The sequence below is a fragment of the Panthera tigris genome, chromosome B2 (assembly GCF_018350195.1).
Source record: "Panthera tigris isolate Pti1 chromosome B2, P.tigris_Pti1_mat1.1, whole genome shotgun sequence".
Lineage (NCBI taxonomy): Eukaryota > Metazoa > Chordata > Mammalia > Carnivora > Felidae > Panthera > Panthera tigris.
Window position 1 is genome coordinate 26,437,769 of NC_056664.1, and position 20,297 is coordinate 26,458,065.

The following is a 20,297-nucleotide window of genomic DNA, read 5'->3' on the forward strand; positions in this document are numbered from 1 at the left end:
GTTTTCAGAATCTGTATATATATATTTACTACAAAGAAGTTATTATTTAAGCATGAAGTTTACTGGTGATTTATTATTAACTTCCCTACAGATCTATCCAAATCTTTATCAATGTATTTGGAATGCTGAGTTATAAAAACTTTCAGTTAGTATATTGTTCTAAACTTGAAAGGAGTTAATTCACACCAGCACTGAATGGCCAGTTAGGTAGATATTTAAAAGGATTTTGACAGGGATATGTTTCTTGTATTTCCTCCCCCCCCAACCTTGATTTCATGCTCAAGTGTGATGATTTATTTCTCCAGGGAAGTCTGCCATCCAGTATAGAAGAGGTCAATATGGTAGTATTTCATAGCTTTTCTTTTATCTGTACAGCCTTGCCACCCTCTGTCTATGACTCATGCATCTACTGGTGTTCACTGATAGCAGAACATTTTGATTAGCTGCACAGGTTACCTGGTTACTGTTCTCAATCTGTCCACGTGTGTGTTTGCTGATATATGTGAAATGTGGAGGTCTGAGCCAGTGTTGGAGCATAATCCTATCTAGGTCAGGAAATGCCTGGCTTCCCAGATACTTCTCAGAGCAATAGGGCATGGACTAAATCTCTTATTTCCTTCCTGTCCTTTATTCCATAACACCTATGGCCCAAGTGGATGTTTGATATTCACTAATCTGGGACAGTTCATATTGTTAATAAATTGTTTAGTGACCAAATTTTATGTTAAAACATCTGTCCATCATTATGGGGTAATTGATCCTGTTAGTAAAACAAATTGTCATAAATAATTCATTACATATGTGTGTGTGTGTGTGTGTGTGTGTGTGTGTGTGTGTGTGTGTAGATTACATATATATTTCAAATTCTTTTTCTGTTTACTGACATCTTGGGCAGGTTACTTGGTCTCAGCTCACCTCAGTTTGCTTATTTGTAAAATGGGGATAATAATAGTGCCAACTACATAGGGTTATTGTGAATATTTAAAAGTTAATGAATGTAAAACATTTAGTGCATGTCTTGCATATCTTATCTAAGTGGTATATAAGCACTTACTATTGTTATTAATATTATTTGTAGTAATAGTAAGTCATGTGAAGACTTTTTTTTTTAATCTCTGAAGGATAAAACTTCAGCATTAGTGAAGAATAGGAGAGTGGGAGAGAGAAAAACACAGAGGTTCAAACTAAAGGAGCTTACCCATTAAAAAAAGGAAAGCTAGTCAGTGGGATACAGTATTCTTTGGGCATACTTATATTCATGTAGAGATGAAAGTTTGGCTCATTCTTGATGTGTCTACGTATTATGTACACCCAAACACACTTTAGGCTGTTAAAAAATGCCTTTATATTTCCTTTCGAGGCTTTTTAAAACATTTCTGGGACTATGTGTGTGTGTGTGTGTGTGTGTGTGTGTGTGTGTGTGTGTGTGTGTGTTGTAATTCTAATTATGTAGTTAAAAATTGTCTTTCTATACCTTATTAATAATTGTTTCCTTTCTACCTTCTTTTGTTAACCCTTTAATCCCATTTTCCTTAAAGCATTTGTCTAATTACAGAAATTTATTTTACTATGTTGAAGTTAACAATATTACAAATGCTGGGTTGTGCAAATTTAGCTGGAATTCATATTTTGGTGTTTGCATTCTTCTTTGGTCATTAAACCAAGAACGTGCAACAATCATTTGCAATTTGAAAAGAACATGTATTTTAAACCAGCTAATTATGGGAGTTCTATCACTGCAAATCAGTTACTCTGTTTCAAAATACTTTTTTGAGTAGCTTATATTAGAGAGGAAAATTAATTTTATATGTGTTCTAGATACTAACAAGAACAAATCAATTGGCAAAATACAGCCTACTAGAAAAGTGGATAAAAAATAGAAAAAATAAGAATAGATAGTTCCTAGAAGAAATAGTATATATGATCACAAACAAAAAACTCTTCAGTCTTAGTACTAGCCAAAAAATGAAAAGAAAAACATCATTTTTAACCTGTCAAATTGGAAAAAAAATGTTTGTAAAATTAACCTTTTAGGTCATTTTTTTTCTTTGTGATATTTTTTCTTCAGCAAATCTTTTTTAAAAAATTTACCATGGACACAAGACTTAACATTACAGTCATATGTAGGATTATTGGAGATATCTGGCTTTTTAAAATGTTGCTTTTAACCTAGTTCATGATGGTTTACTGGAAAGTCTTGTGTTTGGCAACAGAGCTGCTGTATATGTATATATATGTATGAGGTGTATGTGTAAGCACTTCACACCTGTTTGAAGGGCTCTTTCCCTGGCAAATAGTCAGAGGGAATGGGTGGTTACAGGAAGAATATCTTAGCTGCTGGGCACAATAAATTTTTTATTGTTCAGAGTTTGTTGATAGCGTTTCTAGATTACAGTGCTCCTCTCTAACAGGAAGTAAATCACAAAAAGTGAAAGTCTGTTTTTCTGTGGCAGTGGCTTTTATGGGGAAATAATTGTTAATTTTGAAAGACTACTTGGGTAGCTCAGGTTGGCTTGGGCTCAGGTTATGATCTCGCGGTCCGTGAGTTCAAGCCCCACATGAGGCTCTGAGCTGACATCTCAGAGCTGAGAGCCTGCCCAAGATCCTGTATCTCTCTCTCTTTTTCTCTCTCTGCCCCTCCCCAGCTTGTATTCTCTCTCAAAAATAAATAAATAAATGTTTAAAAAAAATAAAAGACTATGGGAATTGGGAATTATTTATGTTTTAAATATTGATAATATCCTCGTTTCCTGTCTACCACTGTTAGTTTTCACTCCACTGATAATTGTTGGCTGTATTCTTGTTCTTCACTTGGAAGTGCATTAGTGTATTTTACTTGGTTCTCAACTGTAGACATTAGTCCATTCTCTTCTTTTTAGATTTTTTTGTGACACACACACACACACACACACACACACACACACACACACACACACGTGTGAGTGGGGGAGGGGCAGAGAGAGAGAGAGAGAGAGAGAGAGAGAGAGAGAAAGAATCCCAAGCCGACTCCACGCTGTCAGCACAGAGCTGGAAGCAGGGTTCAATCTCACAACCATGAGGTCATTACCTGAGCTGAAATCAAGAGTTGGATGCTTAACTGACTGAGTCACCCAGGTGCCCCTACATTTTTTTGCAGTAGTTTTTAGTGAAAAATTCTGAGGCCTGGGAGTTGAAGACTGTTTTTTTTTTCTTTCTTTCTATTTTTTGCGTGTAGATTTTGCTGCTTCCGTACTGTGTGACTCTACATTAAACATTTAACTGTTTTGAATCTCAATTTCCTGACCTGTAAAATGAGAGAGTTGGATTAATTAATCCCTATGGTCTTTTGAATTCTGTGAGTTTGACAAAGATTTTATGCAGTGATTTGTGTTACAAACATGAGCCAAGTAAAAATACTTTTCAAGTATATTCTGCTTCTGCATTCTTCGTATTATGTGGCTAATCTTCCCATTGGAAGTTTTCATTCTAATTCTAAACTGCATCTTCCATTAATCATTGAGCTGTTTGCATTTCTTTTATGGGGAGGTACAGATTACTTTGATATTGTAATTGCTATTAGCTGAAAAGATGCTTATTTTAGTGTAATTAGAATTTGTAGAATTAAAGAACATAAAGGGCAGCATAAATTGGTGTTCTCTCTCCTTCCAGAAGGGATATTCTATTTCCTAATGCTTGAGATGGTCTAAACAAAGAAGTTCATGTGTTAGTGGCATGAATTCTTTAGCCCAATACTACTTATTCTGTTCAAAGAAGCTGCCAATTGGTTCTTAGGCAGAAACTCACAGTATAATTTAGCATGCAGTTCAGAGGAACCGCTTCTCAAATTGCATACAAGAAAGTGTCCTTTTCATTTGTTCTTCTGTACTATAAGTGCATCCATGTTTGAAGAGAAAAGAGAAATGCTAGTCTCCTCTGTAGGAAGGTAGACTGCCTGGCACATACGTGCTTGGATGTGGGCTAGATTAGAGGATCAGTCGGTGCTTAATATAGCCTTCGGTGGCCATTGGGAGAAGGGGTTAGCTTTCTTTACTTCCTTCAGCTTTTTATAGTTGTGAAATTTTAGGGAATTTTAATGCTACAGTCAAAATAGGATTGAATTAGAGGCGCCGGGGTGGCTCAGCTGGTTAAGCATCTGACTTTGGCTCATCCAACTTTGGAATCCTGCGTTGGGCTCTGTGCTGACAGCTCAGAGCCTGGAGCCTGCTTCGGATTCTGTGTCTCCATCTTTCTGCCCTTCCCCCCACTCATGTTCTGTCTGTCTCTCTGTCTCTCACAAAAATGAACATTAAAAAAAATTTAAAAACAAGATAGGATTGGATTAATTTTTGCAATTACTCTTTATTTTTATGGGTGTTTATCTAAAATATTTCTGAATACTCCATGAAAGGTAAAAAACCAGAGATACCCAAGTATAGGGACTATAGGCATCAGGCACACCTAAATCTGGCACTTTTGGTCCTTGGTCATTGGCCCCGCCTCCTTGGCTCTAGAGCCCCAAACAGTAAATACATCCACAGCCAATCCAAGTCCATCTTCAAACAACATTATACTGTTTCCTGTGTGGAGCATACACCCAAACAAAACCTGAGAAATCTCAGGTGCTGTGTATGGTCTCCTTCCTCTGAGCTCTGGAATGTTCTAAAATTAGTTTACTTAATCAAACTAGAAGCACTGATTAATCCATAAAGCACTGTGTAATGGAAAATGACTAAATTAATTTGATTTAAAAGTAAACCCATTATGGTCTTTCATTATTTTGTTAGGTTTTGACATGTTTTCGTAGATCCCAGGTGTAGGAGGGTGAGGAAGAAGGTTGTTTTCTAGGTCAAAATTACAGGAGATTTGGATTCTAGTCCTGGCTTTGCCTCTGTAGTGTGATATTAGGCAAAATGGCTATCTTCACATGCTTCATTTACCTAAGATGTAGTGGCTCTTGCTTTCCATGCTGAGTTCTTGCAAGAATAAGATAGAAATGTTTTTGTGTCTTGAAAATGTTATAGCCATGGTGATTACTCAGATCTGTATAGCATTTAATACAAAATGGAAACCCTTAATTACCTTAATTTGTGCAAAATTAAGTGTAAAAGAGTCACAAATGGGACATTGTCTCTCCAATTAAAAAGTTTTCTATAACAAGGATTGAACCCAGGCTGGAATTTGTACCAAATTAATTGTGTTCATAGCAAGTGAGTTGGAAATTTAGTTCATTTAGTTCCTTGTTTTCTGGGGGATTAAGAATCAGAATTTTTAATGTTGGTCATAGGTTCTCAGTTGCCATGACATTTCAGTCATTAGTCTGATTGAAGCCTTCTCCAACAACCCTGTTCTTCTAGAGGAGGCAGAAAAAATGATCTTGTTGGCTTGGCTGACGCCTGCCTGTTTAGATACTGTGTCTCCCTGTGGAGTCCCCTCAGGGTCCTGGGAAGAGGACAAGGGGAGGCCAGCTGGGCTGCCTAGGCCAGAGACCAAGAGCCTTTGCTCTGCTCCATTTCCCACTCATTGTGCAGCCCAGGCCCTATCACTTGAGAGACCTGGCAAGGAAGTCAGGAGGAAGTGAGTGCCCTGCTGGTTCAGAATGTTCCAGTGTGGTTGGAAAGTTTGAGAAGGGCCCTGGGTGAGAAGAACAAGACCTTATTGACAGGGTTCAGGCCCGATCAGGTCTGTTTCACATCAGCTTTCTGAATAATCACAGCCCTCCCAGCCCCCATGGATCTCTAGCACTTTCACCTCTGCCTTTTTTTTTTTTTTTTGAAACATTGTATGTAGCCATGGTAGAACACAAAGCGTTTTAAATTTTTATTCCAAAGAGGAATTATGAAAGGTGAAAAGTATAGTGTTGCCTGCTTCAAAATGACAACACTAACACCAGCACCAAAACAAAACTTCATATTTTGTAGGGCTTTCCAGACTACTGTAAAATTATTCCTCTTATTGTAAATGCTTTTTCTATTAAGCTGTTTTCTCATTGATTGATTTGTAACATTACTCATTATTCTTACATTTCTGTTGGTCTGTTCTAGTCTGAATTGTTCAGCCCTCTTATCTGATTTAGTTTGCATGTTGGGTATTTAAAAACTGTGTAATTGTGTGTAAATCATAAGATTGAGAGGAAAAGGAATATGTTAAACAATTTCTCTTCTCTACATAAGTCTATAAAACAGAATATTTATGTCGAGTCAGAAGAAAATCTGCTGGTGGTTTTAATGAACCACAAAATGTGTCCCTTGTATACCTTGCCTTGTCATCCTGCCTGAATTTATGTGTGACTCTGCATTAATGTAGTAAACACTCTTTTGGCAGTCCTGTCATTTTCAGGACCCATAGGGTGTCTCCAATTCCAGCTTTAAGCCAACTAATGACAATAATAAGACTTGCTTCACTTTTCTTTTTCCTGGAATGTCTGGTAGGAACTTTTGAAGCTCAGAGGGATATTGTAAACTTTTTCAAAGTGAAGAAACCAAATATCCCCAGCTACTTTTGAGTACACAAATATCCAGTAGTTGGAGCCTCCCATTTTTATGTTTAAGTCTGGATAGGATGGAGGGGACCTACCCAGGCTGAAAGCAGGTGGGCAGTTAACAGGTTTTACTGCAAAATGTCTATCCAACTCATATTTTGAGCAAGGCTGGTAGCTTTTTTATAGTATCTCTAGAACAGTGATTTCTCACCTTTTGGTCTCTTAATAGTTTTATTAGAAGACTCTCATACTCCCTTTCCCTAAACCTGGCACATGAAATATTTTAGTTTAAATGACACTCTCCCTTATCTAGAAATTTTTACAAGAGTTCTTAAAAGCCAGTCGAGAATCTCTGTGTTTAGTCAGATACCTTCATCTTAATGTAGGGATTAACTGCATGATTTAAGATGCATTCTTTCTATTTTGTAAAAAATAAACATCCTTCTTTTATTTAAAGTTTGTGTGTGTGTGTATGCATACATATTCAGTGATAATAACACAAATCTGATTGTGTTTATCCCCCTCCCCCAAAAGTCTTTTGTTGCTGAACTTTCCAGAACCCCTGAGTTAGAAGCCAACTCCCACCAGTGCCTAGAAAGCCTTCTCCCACGAAAGTACTCATCTTCCTCCTTTCCACTATGGTGTCTTTTTTCAATAACATTAACACTCTAGTGCTCCCTGCCTCCTCCTCACACTCACCCTGCCTTCTCCCTAAGTCCCCACAGCTCTCATCTAATTCTTCCCCAGTGATTCCTTTTTTACAACCACCCAGAATTAGTCTGATTCCTGTATGTTCCTGTAGTACCAAGGACTTCTGCTTTGCTACATATACTTTGCATAGTAAAGTGGAAAAACCTAAACCCAAATCCATGTGAATCTTAAGTGTCATGTTCTCTCTGTTGCCCCATATTATCTCCCCAGATTTTGTTTCTTACTCCATGAATAGGACAATAATAACATTTTACTGTGCTGCTTTGGTGCTCAAATGAAATAATGCCTATGAAAATGCTCAATGATTAGTAGAAAGTTGATCACTATTCTGTTTTTACCATCATTATCTGTATTATTTTTATTTTGGTTGCCATGATCCTTAATTTAAGTTCATATAGCCTCTTCAGTGCTTTTCTCAAAACTCTCAGTTTTGGCTACCTTCTCTCCTCGCCATGATGAATCTGACAGTTGTCAATTTTCCTTCCCTTCCCAGGATGGTTCATACTTGGCTGAGTTCCTGCTGGAGAAAGGCTACGAGGTGAGTGACTCAGTGAGCAAGCACAGGCTGGTGGAATCACTTGGACGCAGTGGCCTCCTGCTTCCTCTGCCGTAGTCCTCCTGTGTGTGTTTTCCACTGAAACTCTGATAACAAGTCAAAATCAGGGGAAGAATGTGCCGCTTGGCTTGTAACCATGCCAGCTCATTGTGCTATTTATCTGTTGGTGAGCACTGGTGGCTTCCCCCTGTTCCTTAGTGTTTAACTGCTTTGCACGCTTCCCACATTCTTAGATAAAACAGCAACCTGTGTAAGCTAAAAGCTATAACATTATTAGGGTTAATTTATGATGTAATGTGTTACATAAAAAAAGGTCTCGAAGTGAAGTCACTTAATTCGGAAATTGCACAGAGCAATAAAAACTAAGCTGATCTTTGGCAAGCTTGAATGAAACATTTACACTCAGAGGTTTTTGCTTTCTAATAGGCAGCCATATATTTTATGGAGGCTGAAACTTCTGGGTTTGCTGGCGTCATCATCATTGTCGTCATCTTTTTCTCCTCTTTTGTCCTCTCCTTCAACACTGACTGCTTTCCTTAAAGGAAACCGGAATTTTACATATTGAATTTGATATAACCCCATGTATATATCTTACCTTTTTAAAGAACAATTCTCAGATATATACATCTATGTAAATTCATGTTACACAGAGAAGAAAAACCTATACAGTGACCCATATGCTCTGGGCTGATCTGGGAGTATTTATGTTAATAAATTTGGATTCTCTGGATTATTCTAATTGTAGGTGTACTGTTTTAAAAAAATGTGCATGGTGGGCAGATGGAAAAACAACAGCAAGGAATTTGGCATCTAAATGCCAACAGGATTTGCTGAAAAGGAAACTAACTTTCTTACTATAACTCATAATCTTTTCTGAGAGCCTTGACTTTTAGACTTTAAGAAGTAATAGCAGATATATTTAGCACCTTCTATTTCCTTACCTAGCCAGCTAGTTTTATATTTTGCAAAAATATCAAAATGAGACAACTATAATTATGAAAGTGTACATGTGCACTTATGTTCATATGCAAAGATTTCCTATAATAATTGAGTGATAAATACATATTCTTTAAAGCAGAGAATTTTAGAGTAGATCATATGTAATATAGAAGAGTTAGTTTTAGATAAAGACTGGTATTTATTTAGACTACATTAACTTAGTGCTTTGGTAAGTCTAAAAGGGAAGGATTAGCAGAGAGACTTACTCTGTTTCAGGTGCTGGCACTGGCTGAGAGGTGTTTGGTAGCTAGAGAGGAGTTAGTGATTTGGCTGTGTATCAAGTGAACGAAGAGAAGGAAATTTGTGAGTAATAGTTGATGGGGTTCAGGATGTGCTACCTCAAAATATGGCACCTCAGCATATTGAATATTTTAAGCTGAAGCAGTTTGAGAAAATAGTGGAAGTTGGAGAAAATAGAAGGAGTTTGAGAAAACTGTAGAAGTTCTTCCTGTTAATCTTTTTTGGTTTAATATGGAGGAGGAAAAAATTTTTCCTCAACTCTCTTAGGGTCCCTGTCTGGGTCTGAAAATTAAACTGAGAAGCATGCAAATTTATTTAATGTAAGTTTTACGTGACATGGAAACCTTCATAAAGAAATGAAGATCCAAAGAAACTGTTAAGGCTAGGTATGTTTATGTTAGGTTCGATGGAGAGTGGATGGTTGTGGAGAAATATGACAGGTCAGGCAGTATGATGTGAATATAATAAATAGGGGAAAACTTAACAAGATTTGTTTATTTGAATTCTTCTTGGCATCCCCTTGTCTTCAGAGACAAGGATGCTTCTTTTCTCCAGTTATAGGGTGGATACCTCTCACTAGAGGGTGTCATGACTGTTTCCGGGGAGAAGAGCAGGGGGAAGGTTAGAGTGACTTTCCTGCTTCTACTGTTTTCTCACATTCCTTCAGCTTAAAATATTCCATACACCAAGATGCCATATTTTGGGGTAGTGAGTCCTGAACCCCATCATGGTCATTGCAGTTTTGAACAGTGAGGTGATATGTCAGACAGAAAGCTTAAGCTGTGTGGTGTTGAAATTTACTTCCAAGGTGGACATGGAAATTTACTTCCAAGGTGGACTAAGACATGGGTGAGGATGGTGGCAACAAGTTGTATCCACAGCTAGCCCAGAGGAAAATGGAGCAGGCATGGCAGCATGAGGTGGAGTTGTCACTGTGAAAATGTGGTGGACTAGCGATAGGGCCTAGGGTTAATCTGGATATGGTAGATGGTGAACGGTCTCAGCATGATGCTGCTGTTAGTATTACTAGAAATGGCTGGAAAGAAGACCCGCAGAGGGACATGCGAACCTCCATTTAGGTGGCTCGTTAAGGAACTAGCAGACTTGAGAAGATGTTCCTAAATGGTTGACAGACATAGAAATAAATATAATGAGAACCTAGGACTGCCAGGTGAGCTACAAATGTTTTTGTTATGTTGACATTTGAAATTATAAGAGCATATTTGATTATGATAAATGCAACAGAAGGTCCACTTGGCAAATCACAGTTAATGAGAGGAATGAATCATTGAAACAATGATTGACCAGAGAAGGGAGATTTAGGAGTGAGATCCATAAATTGATAGAGGGAGATACTACAGACAGTACAGGTAGAAGGTATAGAGCTACAAAGCATAATCAGAAATGATTCCTCTTCATAGTCCAGGGGAAATACGACTTTTGTAGGAATAGGGGAATGAAAGGGTGTTTATCCATACTATATTCAATTTTAATAGGCTGCTGTCTTCAATTTTAAGACATGGGTATAATTGTAGGATAAGCTATTAAGGGAAATCTAATAGTGGCACAGACTTAATCTTTTTGTGTTTAGGTTGAAGTAAATATGAGGGTCATTTTTCAAAGGGGCTGCATTGGAAGTTTTCCTGAGTTATCAGCCAGCAGCCCCTGGTTGCTCAAGACCATGAACAAAATAATAGGGCTAGTAAATTGCATGCACTAGGATAAGAGGAGACACTTGTCTGTATCTGATTCCAGAGGGTCAACATCAGCAATTTGGATGAGCACAGACTTCTAACACAGCAGGTTCTCAACCTGTAGTATGCATCAGAACCACCCAGAGTCCCCATTAAGATGGGTCTGGGAATCAGCCTTTCTAACAAGCCCCGAGGTGTGACTGATGCTGCTCTCCTGGATCTTATGGTTTGAGAACAAGTACAACTAAAGGTTCAAATGAGATCATTTAATCACATGGTGAAGATGAACAGAATTTCTTAAGGTACCTTAATTTGTGGGGCTTTGCTTCTCTGAGCTATCATATTATTTTGAATTTATGCTTTGTATAAGGACTATCACTAGGATCAGAAATAACTGGAAACAATATGCTTTGGGGTAGCAGAGTATAACCCAGGAACAAATAAGCAATGGGAAAAAGAGCTATAGATTCTGTGAATAGGCTTGATAATGAGGCTGAGTTCTTCCTAGAGCAGAAAGGGGCAAACTTTAATTGGCTAGTAATGGCGAAGCAGCCTTTCATTATGAAGAGGGGGAGGCATGGACTCTACAGAGAAGCAGTAGTCAACTGGAGCAGAGCAACCGGTTGAAGAACAGAGACAGGTTGGTGAGGTAATGATGATGGAGCCACGTAGGTAAAACCAAATCCTATCTATAGAATTAGCACAGCACAGTTACATATATTCCTTTACTTTTCTTTAGTCAAAAAAAAAAAAAAAAAAGCAGAGTATAAAAGGATTGGCTAACTTTATTTTTTTTTAACGTTTATTTATTTTTGAGACAGAGACAGAGCATGAACAGGGGAGGGGCAGAGAGAGAGGGAGACACAGAATCCGAAACAGGCTCCAGGCTCTGAGCTGTCAGCACAGAGCCTGACGCGGGGCTCGAACTCACAGACTGCGAGATCATGACCTGAGCCGAAGTTGGCCGCTTAACTGACTGAGCCACCCAGGCGCCCCAGGATTGGCTAACTTTAAAGCAAAAATAGACATTTGCATATGACTTGAAAAGGAATATCATATATTAATAGACTGATTAGTTATTGTTAATTACCTTCTGTGACCTCACATATTAGATTCCTGAAGCAGTGGGCCCTGGCCTTCTAATGTGGCCACTGAAATCCATGCATTTGATCATGCTCTGAATGATATAACATAAGAAAATAAAAGATTGCTTTATTCCTGGTTCAGTTCTCAATGAGAAGAGACTCTATTTAAAGTTTTAAACTTATAGTTTTTAATGTTGCTATTTTCTTGAATTTTGCTTAACATTAAACATTAAAGAGAATGAATCACACACTTGCTTATTATTTATAGAATATAGGTGCCATATCATGATGAGGGAAATTCAGAATTGTCAGGTTTTATAGAAATTCACCCTTTAAAACCTCAGATATTTAATTCTACAGTTGTTAAAGTACAAAGGATAATTCTCCCTTATAGTCTGTCAGCCAGCTCAGAGCCAGGAAGGTGAACAAGGAGGTCCAGCTTACAGTGGTGAGGAAGCCCTTAGGCTTGAACACTGAACAGCCTGTTTCCTACTCCTCCTTTGCCATTGGCAGCTCTGTGGCCTTGGGCAAGTCACTGGACCTCTCTAAGACTTAGGGTTTTGTTTTGTTTTGTTTTGTTTTGTTTTGTTTTGTTTTAGGTAAATGGGGATAATAAATGCATCTATTTCCTAAGGTTGTCTTGAAGATTTAGGTGAGACAAAAAGATGGAAAACAGTCCAGAGAAGCTCTGTGGGATCTACGGGGCTTTAGTTGATATAAGAGTAACAAGGTGACACAGTGCTTGATGCTGACAAGCCAGGGGATAGAGATTTTATAGGAGGCTCCTTAGTCTAGTTCATTAATTAGCATTAGTGAAAGGTAGGCCTGTTAACATTTCCTAGGATCCTATCCCTGTATTCCTTCTTGCCATGAGGGGAAAAGGAGCATTGACAAAAGTGAAACTAATTCTTATGAAAGTTTCAAGTGCCTTTCTGTAATCACTGTTAGCAGATAAGCTAGCAACATACTTCTGTACCTATTTTGTACCCCAAAACACAGAAAAACCAGAAAAACAAAAGTCAAAGTTATATATTTAAAGAGCTAAAATATATCTGGGAGTAAATGAAAAATTTATATTAAATAACATGGTAACAACTACAGTACAACATATCGAAATTTAAAATAAGGAATAGGTGAATTGTGGGTTTTCCTTCTAGGAAAGGAATTATAACCTGGGAGTATCAGGAAAACAGAAAGAAAATAGCATATAAGGATTGTCCAGTTGTTATCTGGGAGATCATTTGTTACAACATGGAGTTCCTATGTATGCAATCATGATCGGTGAGAATCTGTAAAATAATTTTTCTGGGTGAAAAGAGGCAAAAGTTTTTATGGATTTCATTTTGAAACATACTGAATGTTGGTAGAATGAACCATGTGTATACTTTAACTTTACCACGTATATTAGCTGTGTGATCTCAGGCATTGTCCTCTCAGGCACTGTATTATAATCCTAATAATATTAGGAAGATTAAGTGATTTAATGTCTATAAAGAACAGTGTCTGGCATAGGGGTCATTGCCATGTACATATTAGCTATTGATGTTACCTATATTATCTATGCTTTTCAAAAGGCAAGTATATTAAACATACCTGGGAAAGCATCCTTCCTTGGCTCCAAGAGAAATCTAGACACTGAAGAATTTGAAATCTAGTGGTTATAATTTCTCTGTTTTCTTGATCAAAATAACAAACATCCTGAAGGATTTGAAATCCAGTAGCAACAATTTTCTGTTTTTGTGATTGTAATAAATAAAGAAATGAGCAAGCATTTCTCTGTTATATTGCCTTATCTGAGTCTAGGTTTTGAAGTAAAATTAACTTTGTTCTGACATTGAGAGAACTCGAAATTTTCTTTTTCATCGTTTAGTTAAATGGAACATAAAATTTATTTGTCAAAATACTCATTTCTGTTTAAGACATCGGTTTTTCAGAATTATATTTTGTTTTTGAACTACTATAACATAATAGTGATTTTGATTAAGTTTATATGGAGTCATTTTCAGCTCATTTATCTTTTCAGTTTGGTTTCCTAACTCCTCAGCTCCTTTCCCCCCAAAATCCTTATAAAAACAAACAACAACCATACATACATCCCTTCTGTAAAGAGAAAGCTGCTAATCTCAAATTCTTAACTAGATTATCCAGTTTGCACACATTTTGGCTTGTCTTAAAGTTTGTATTTCACCTGTCTCTGAAGCAGACAGACTCAGCTTTCATTAGTTCTTAGAATAATACTTGCTGTCATGGATTAAGCATTTGGCAGGTCTTTCTTTCCCTGTATACACATACCAAAAGTTGGGAGTAGGGGAAATTAAAACACATTGTGTGTGTGTGTGTGTGTGTGTGTGTGTGTGTGTGTGTGTGTGTGTGTATGTGTTATAAAAAAACTTAGTGCTTAATGCTTTTGGTTATAAGTGTGACAGAAAGTCCTATGTTATTCATTTGCTGTGACTTTGTGTAGTTGTCTGATTTCGTACTGAATCCAGCAGTATCATTTGATATTTTTATCAGAGCCTTTAAAGCTTATATGCATTGTGTATGTATAAGGAGTTGCTCTTTGTTTTGGGCTGTTGGAATATGTGACTTACCCAGAATCCAGCGATCAAGAGAAAAAATAGACTAAATCATATTTTTATTATTACTTCATTATGAAAATTCAGTTGTCTTTAGAACATAGAAATTCCTTTATATCCAATGAAATAAAGCTCTACTTACATCTGAGAAATCTATGTTTCAGAAATAACTTGGTGGTCAATACCAATTTTGTTATGTATAAGTATGTATGTGAACTTGATTTTTATTAAACAAAAATTATTTGCTGAAATTGTTTGTTAAAATTGTTTGTAGAACAGTTCAACTTTACAATTAAGCTACAACCTGAAAAATTGGACCATGAAGTACAATAATTCTAAGCTTGATGTGTTATTCTCTACTTTCAAATTAAGAAATGGATATGTGTACCCAAATCTCAATTTAGTGTTTCCTAGATTTTATTGTTTTTTTATTAAATTTTTTTTAATGATTATTTATTTTTGAGAGAGACAGAGTGCAAGTGGGGGAGGGGCACAGAGAGAAGGAGACACAGAATATGAAGCAGGCTCCAGGCTCCTAGCTATCATCACAGAGCCTGACGCAGGGCTCAAACTCATGAACCTGAACCAAATCATGACCTGAACCAAAGTTGGATGCTTAGCTGACTGAGCCACCCAGGTGCCCCTACTGTTTTCCTCCTGAGATGTCAATGAAGTTTGAGATATTCCCTTCTTAAAATATTTTCCTTTTTACCAAATTTTCTTGGGTTTAGTTCTTTTGGAAAATAGTGTGGATGAGTGCTTTTCTCTTTGGCTAAAGCAACTAACCAACAGAATTATTAATTGTGGGTGTGTTGTATCCTTTGAAGAAGTTAATTTCTCATGTATGCTGTATAAAATGACGGTGACATTTCTTTCTATTTGAAAGAAAGTCTTATGTGCTTATAATTCCACTCCCCGCCCCCCCCCCCCAATTTGGAATATTTGAGTCATGCCAAGGATTAATTTGGTTTGAAACAGACAGAAAACGATTGAGTGAAAATATAGAAGTGTATTCAGCTGCAAATGAGACTACTCAACTTCAGAAGGAACACTTCTAAAATAGGTGAAGGATTAAAACTGCCACCAGTAGAACTGGAACTTGGGCAGCTGGTGACATAAGCTCATATTAGCATTGGCAACACAAAGGGAGCAATCTTGACACCAGAAGGAAGTGAGACCAAGTCTTGAACAATTTCTCTTATGTATCAGACACAAATAGTCTTTTCTTCAGTATCAGACAGGTATGCATTCTTGTTCCGAGGACTTTATCCCACTGTCACACTTATTATGGTTAAGTCAAAGATAAAAATTAAAAAGTAAAAAATCCTTTTTTAATTTGAATTTGCTTCATGTGTTAAATCTAGTAGTATATAAGTCTTGTCCCTAATCTGTGCTGTTTAGTTCTTACTTTTCCACAAAGCTGCATTATAGGAGTTGCTGCCAGATTATATTAGTGCACCCATATATTTATAATGAGGACATTGGAAGGACATGGTGGCATCAGAGCCTCGTGGCCTCATGCTTTGTGTTAAAGAGGCTGCAAGGCAGTTTTACCGATATGGCCTCGCATGGTCTGTCTTCAGTTTCAAACTCAAGAGATATTTTTTGTCAGCAGCAGGGTTCTAAGTGTGTGTGTGTTTGGAAAATGAGACATTTGAGTATCAGTAAGTAAGCATTTGCTGTGAAGTCGCATAATTATCTAATTACTTTTGTTGAGATTGCCAGTGAAAACACCACAGAGAGATGGAGGCACCATGCTGGTGGCTGGTGGGCAGTGGTTGGGGAGAAAGTAAGCAGTGGAACTATTTCTAACAAATTAAAAATAATGTTTATTAAAAAATAATAATGTTTATAAATAATAGTTATTTTTATCACAAGGTAAGCATTAACAAAAGAACTTTTGAGGTGCTTGTTAATCCTCATTACATGTTTATAATTTCTTTTCTTTCCACACTATAAAAAAATGAAGGTCCATGGAATTGTGCGGCGGTCCAGTTCATTCAATACAGGTCGAATTGAACATCTGTATAAGAACCCCCAGGCTCATATTGAAGGAAGTAAGTCATTTTCTTTACTAAAATTTCTTTCTATAACTTCCTGTATTATGATAAGGTATTTTCAGATGTCATTTTTCTCAAAGCCCATCAAGTTGCAATTATTTACCGGTGAATTGCCTGCATTGAATTCTATCTGCATGCTTTGAAAACCCTTCCATTGCTTGCTGCCCCTGGGCCACAGTGTCATCTTGGTTAGTCTGTTACAGGATATTGGTCAGGTGATACTGCTCAAGGGACCAAGAGTAGACATGCCTTTGATTGCCCTTCTCCAGGTGTCCTTATCCCCTCAAGTAAGATCAGGTCCATATTCTCAGAACACTCCTTTACTTTTTATGTTTGGTCTAATGTAATCAAGCCAAGTAATCTTAGTACATGTATTTAATTTTTAAAATAATTTGTGAAGACAGGTCCAAAAACAAATGGCAATCAAAACTATATTTAATTGCTTTACAGATCATTGCAGTTGCATGTTTTTTTGTTATTAAAATTGCCTGAATGTAGCCATATAGTCTACATAGCACAGTCACAGAGTTTTCTCATTTGCTCTTTACAGCAGCTCCTAAACTTGTGAGTGAAACCATTTTACAGATGAGGAAATGGAGGCAGAGGGAGGTTGTAACTTTATTGAGGTCATACACCATGTAAAAGACAGAGCTAGGACCAGGACACTGGGTTTTTAAACTCCAAGTTCAGCCGGCTCTGCTTGTCCAGTTTTTCCAGCTGGCAGGGATGATTCAGTCAGTTTGTAAAGCATAAGTCATTTTGTATTCATTTCAGAGCATCGAATACTTGGAGTTTTGGGTTACTTGTACAAGTAGTGACATCATCAGGAAGATGATCTAGTTGTCTCCACTAAAGGCTTTTCACCTTTATATTTAGTATTTAGTGCATCCTCCTTGAAAATTATGATCATTTTTGTGCAAAGTGAAGAATGGCACTACCATTGGATCTAAACATAGATTAGTATTATGTACAAATAATGTAAAGATCAAGCTAGCAAATTGCCCATCTACAATGTGTCAAATTCTTATAGTAATGAAGTCAATGTATGGATCTACTGAGACTTAGGGTTAGAATAGGCCAGTTGTTCTTTAATCAATTTAATCAATTATGTCACTACATCACTCATTTCATGGATGGCTTAAGGATTCATGTTTATGAAGTACTTAAAAATCACCAGATAAAAGCATCTGATTCACTATTACCCAGTGTATTACAGAGTTCTTTAGAGAATATATACATTAGTGTGAGATTTTCTTTATCTGAATATCACTCTTATGTAATATACCTTACAACTATCTGGGAACCATAAGATTCATTAATTGTATAATATCTGTCTTCTGTCTTGATATGACTTTTATTTTTTAATTAATTAATTAATCTTTTATTTTTTAAATGTTTATTTATTTTGTGTGTGTGAGAGAGCGAGAACGAGAGAGAGAGAACACAGAAGTGGGGGACAGAGAGAATGGGAGAGAGAGAATCCCAAGCAGGCTCCTTGCTGTCCATATAGAGCCTGATGTGGGGCTTGATCTCACAAACTGTGAGGTCATGACCTGAGTTGGAATGGAGTTGGACACTTAACCGACTGAGCCACCCAGGTGCCCCTTGATATGATTTTTTTAAAACGTTCTTTTGAGTTTTTAAAAATCCTCTTTAGACATAGGCAACACATGTGAATATCTTTCTACTCTTTAGGTTCTTTAAAGATGAGAGTTATTCTCTGCTACTCCAAAACCAGTCTGATTTTCAGACATTTAGAATATACATTTCCATTTTGATATTTTTAAAAATTGGGCTTTTGTTGTTTTCTTCTATCTGATGGTATGTTTTTGAATTCTAAAGACATGAAGTTGCACTATGGTGATCTCACTGACAGTACCTGCCTTGTGAAGATCATTAATGAAGTAAAGCCTACGGAAATCTACAACCTTGGAGCCCAGAGCCATGTTAAAGTAAGCCATTTTCACAGTCACATTTCTTTGCTATGTTCTTGAGTTGTTCTGTATTTTGTCTGTTGTTTCTTAATACAATAATACAGGCACTGCTCCTAGTCTTCAAGTTTAATTAATGAATCTGATAGAAATACTAATACTTTTTAGAAGTGTATTCTGTTATTGAATGATATAAAATCTTACTGCTAACATTAAAATAGCAGTATTCCTTTATTTTGGATTGATCTTGTAGTCTGTTCTCTGCCATTTCAAATCACATTGTGAATGAAGTGTTTTGTTAAAATATTGAAAAATGTAACTCAATAAAACTTCTATTTTAATATTAATTTTTGGTAGTGGTTATATTATTGGCTGAGAAAGTAATATTTTTGAGTTAAATAATATGTTAAAATTAACTGAATTAACTTTTTATTATAAGTAGTAAAAATCATGGGAAGAAAAGCCTCTTGTCTCCTTAGTATGATACAGCTAATGTTGATTTTTTTTCCCTTAATTCAGATTCTCTGGTAGTCTACCTACCTCTCTTTAGTTTTTCTTTCTGGAAAAAATTGCAGTAAACTGGAGTAGCCCATTCCTAGGGCTCTACTAATCTCCTTAATTCAAGTTTTTGTTATATTCACTTGAGTGAGCGAAATCTGAAGCCAGGAATGCTATGAATTCTATTTAGATATTTATTCAATCAGGATAGTGGAGCTTAGAAATAAAAGCAAATAACTCTAAGCTAAAACAGTCCCTCTCTCCCCCCAAATCAGAGAATCTATCAGTGATTTTTTCTGTTCAATGAATGAATTCAGCAGTCTTATTTCAGAATTGTATTCCTTTATATCCCCAACTCTGGCACAGTGGAAGCTATATGTCTCAGCTAGTTTAAGGGACAAATTATAAATTTCTAAATAAAATGAAACAGGTGTGAACATAGTGAGAGAAACATAATGGTAGGCCCAGTCTTATAATTGATATCAAATTTAAAAATAGTGTATAAATTCTCATAATGTACATTTTTCTCTCAAATATTAACCTTGACAGATAGCTACATATCAGTAAAGATGCTTCTTATCTGTGCTGTCTAGGAAAAAAATGTTTTTCCTTTCTTAATCTCTGATGATACTGTCCTGTATCCAGCATTAAGCTTTGGGCTGTGAAAATTATCAAGGTTTTTCAGTTAGAGCAGAGCTGGTTTTCTAAATGATTCTGAATGTATTTTCTCATTTTGAAAGGGTATCTTATGCATACTATGCCTGGAGAGATTATCACCTGTCTTTTCTATAGAGACATAGTGGCTCTCTTTATCACTCCAGGAATGAAGACTATTTATCCCTAACTGGAACAATCAGTCCATCTTCCACATTGTAATTTATCTAGCTGCTTTTTGGCCTTCCTCACCAAAATGAGAGTATCTTCCAGGCAAAATAGAATGTTTTGGAATGAATCCTCTGTTAATCAACTTCCTTTAGATTAAGAACTTTACTTTGTGATTCTAGATAGTTTCTTACCCCTGGGACTATAAACTGGCATGGTGGGAAGCTAAAGGAAATTTTATGGAAATTTATTTATAGAAAGTCTTCCCCTTGTCACTTTAGAATTAAATGGATCAGGCTTCTTTTTCCAAAAAGTTCAAAAAGTTAGTTGTACTTTTCTTACTTGAGTGAGCCTGTTACTGTGTGGTTATTATTCTGGAGTGGTTGTACTGTAAGTGTAGAAAGTGTAGGAGACTGAGTTGTTTCATTCAAAGTTGCTATGTATGTGAAGTTTATCTGTTTTCATTGTGTTTTGCCGGCTTCACCTAAAGGCCAGTTAATTGGCAGAAATGGTGTCTAATTGAATATGAATCTTGCTTTGTCAGATAATTTAGCCCTTTAACAAATATTTGCATGCATGGTGGAATAGAGGATACAAAGATGTATAAATCCCACTTCTGTCACGGAGGGTCTAAACTTTTGTAGAGGTGATTTGTGGCAAGTGACAGA

At 36.6% G+C, this 20,297-nt stretch overlaps 1 protein-coding gene across 3 annotated transcripts in view; it reads left to right on the forward strand.

The window, feature by feature from the left end:
• The window catches only part of GMDS (GDP-mannose 4,6-dehydratase), a 622,466-nt gene that overhangs the window by 138,439 nt on the left and 463,730 nt on the right, over window positions 1–20,297 (forward strand). For all 3 annotated transcript variants that reach the window (XM_042985865.1, XM_042985867.1, XM_042985866.1), the window contains 3 exons: window positions 7,662–7,706; window positions 16,288–16,375; window positions 18,221–18,330. In XM_042985865.1, the coding sequence (XP_042841799.1) occupies window positions 7,662–7,706; window positions 16,288–16,375; window positions 18,221–18,330 (243 nt within the window). The remainder of the gene's footprint in view (window positions 1–7,661; window positions 7,707–16,287; window positions 16,376–18,220; window positions 18,331–20,297) is intronic.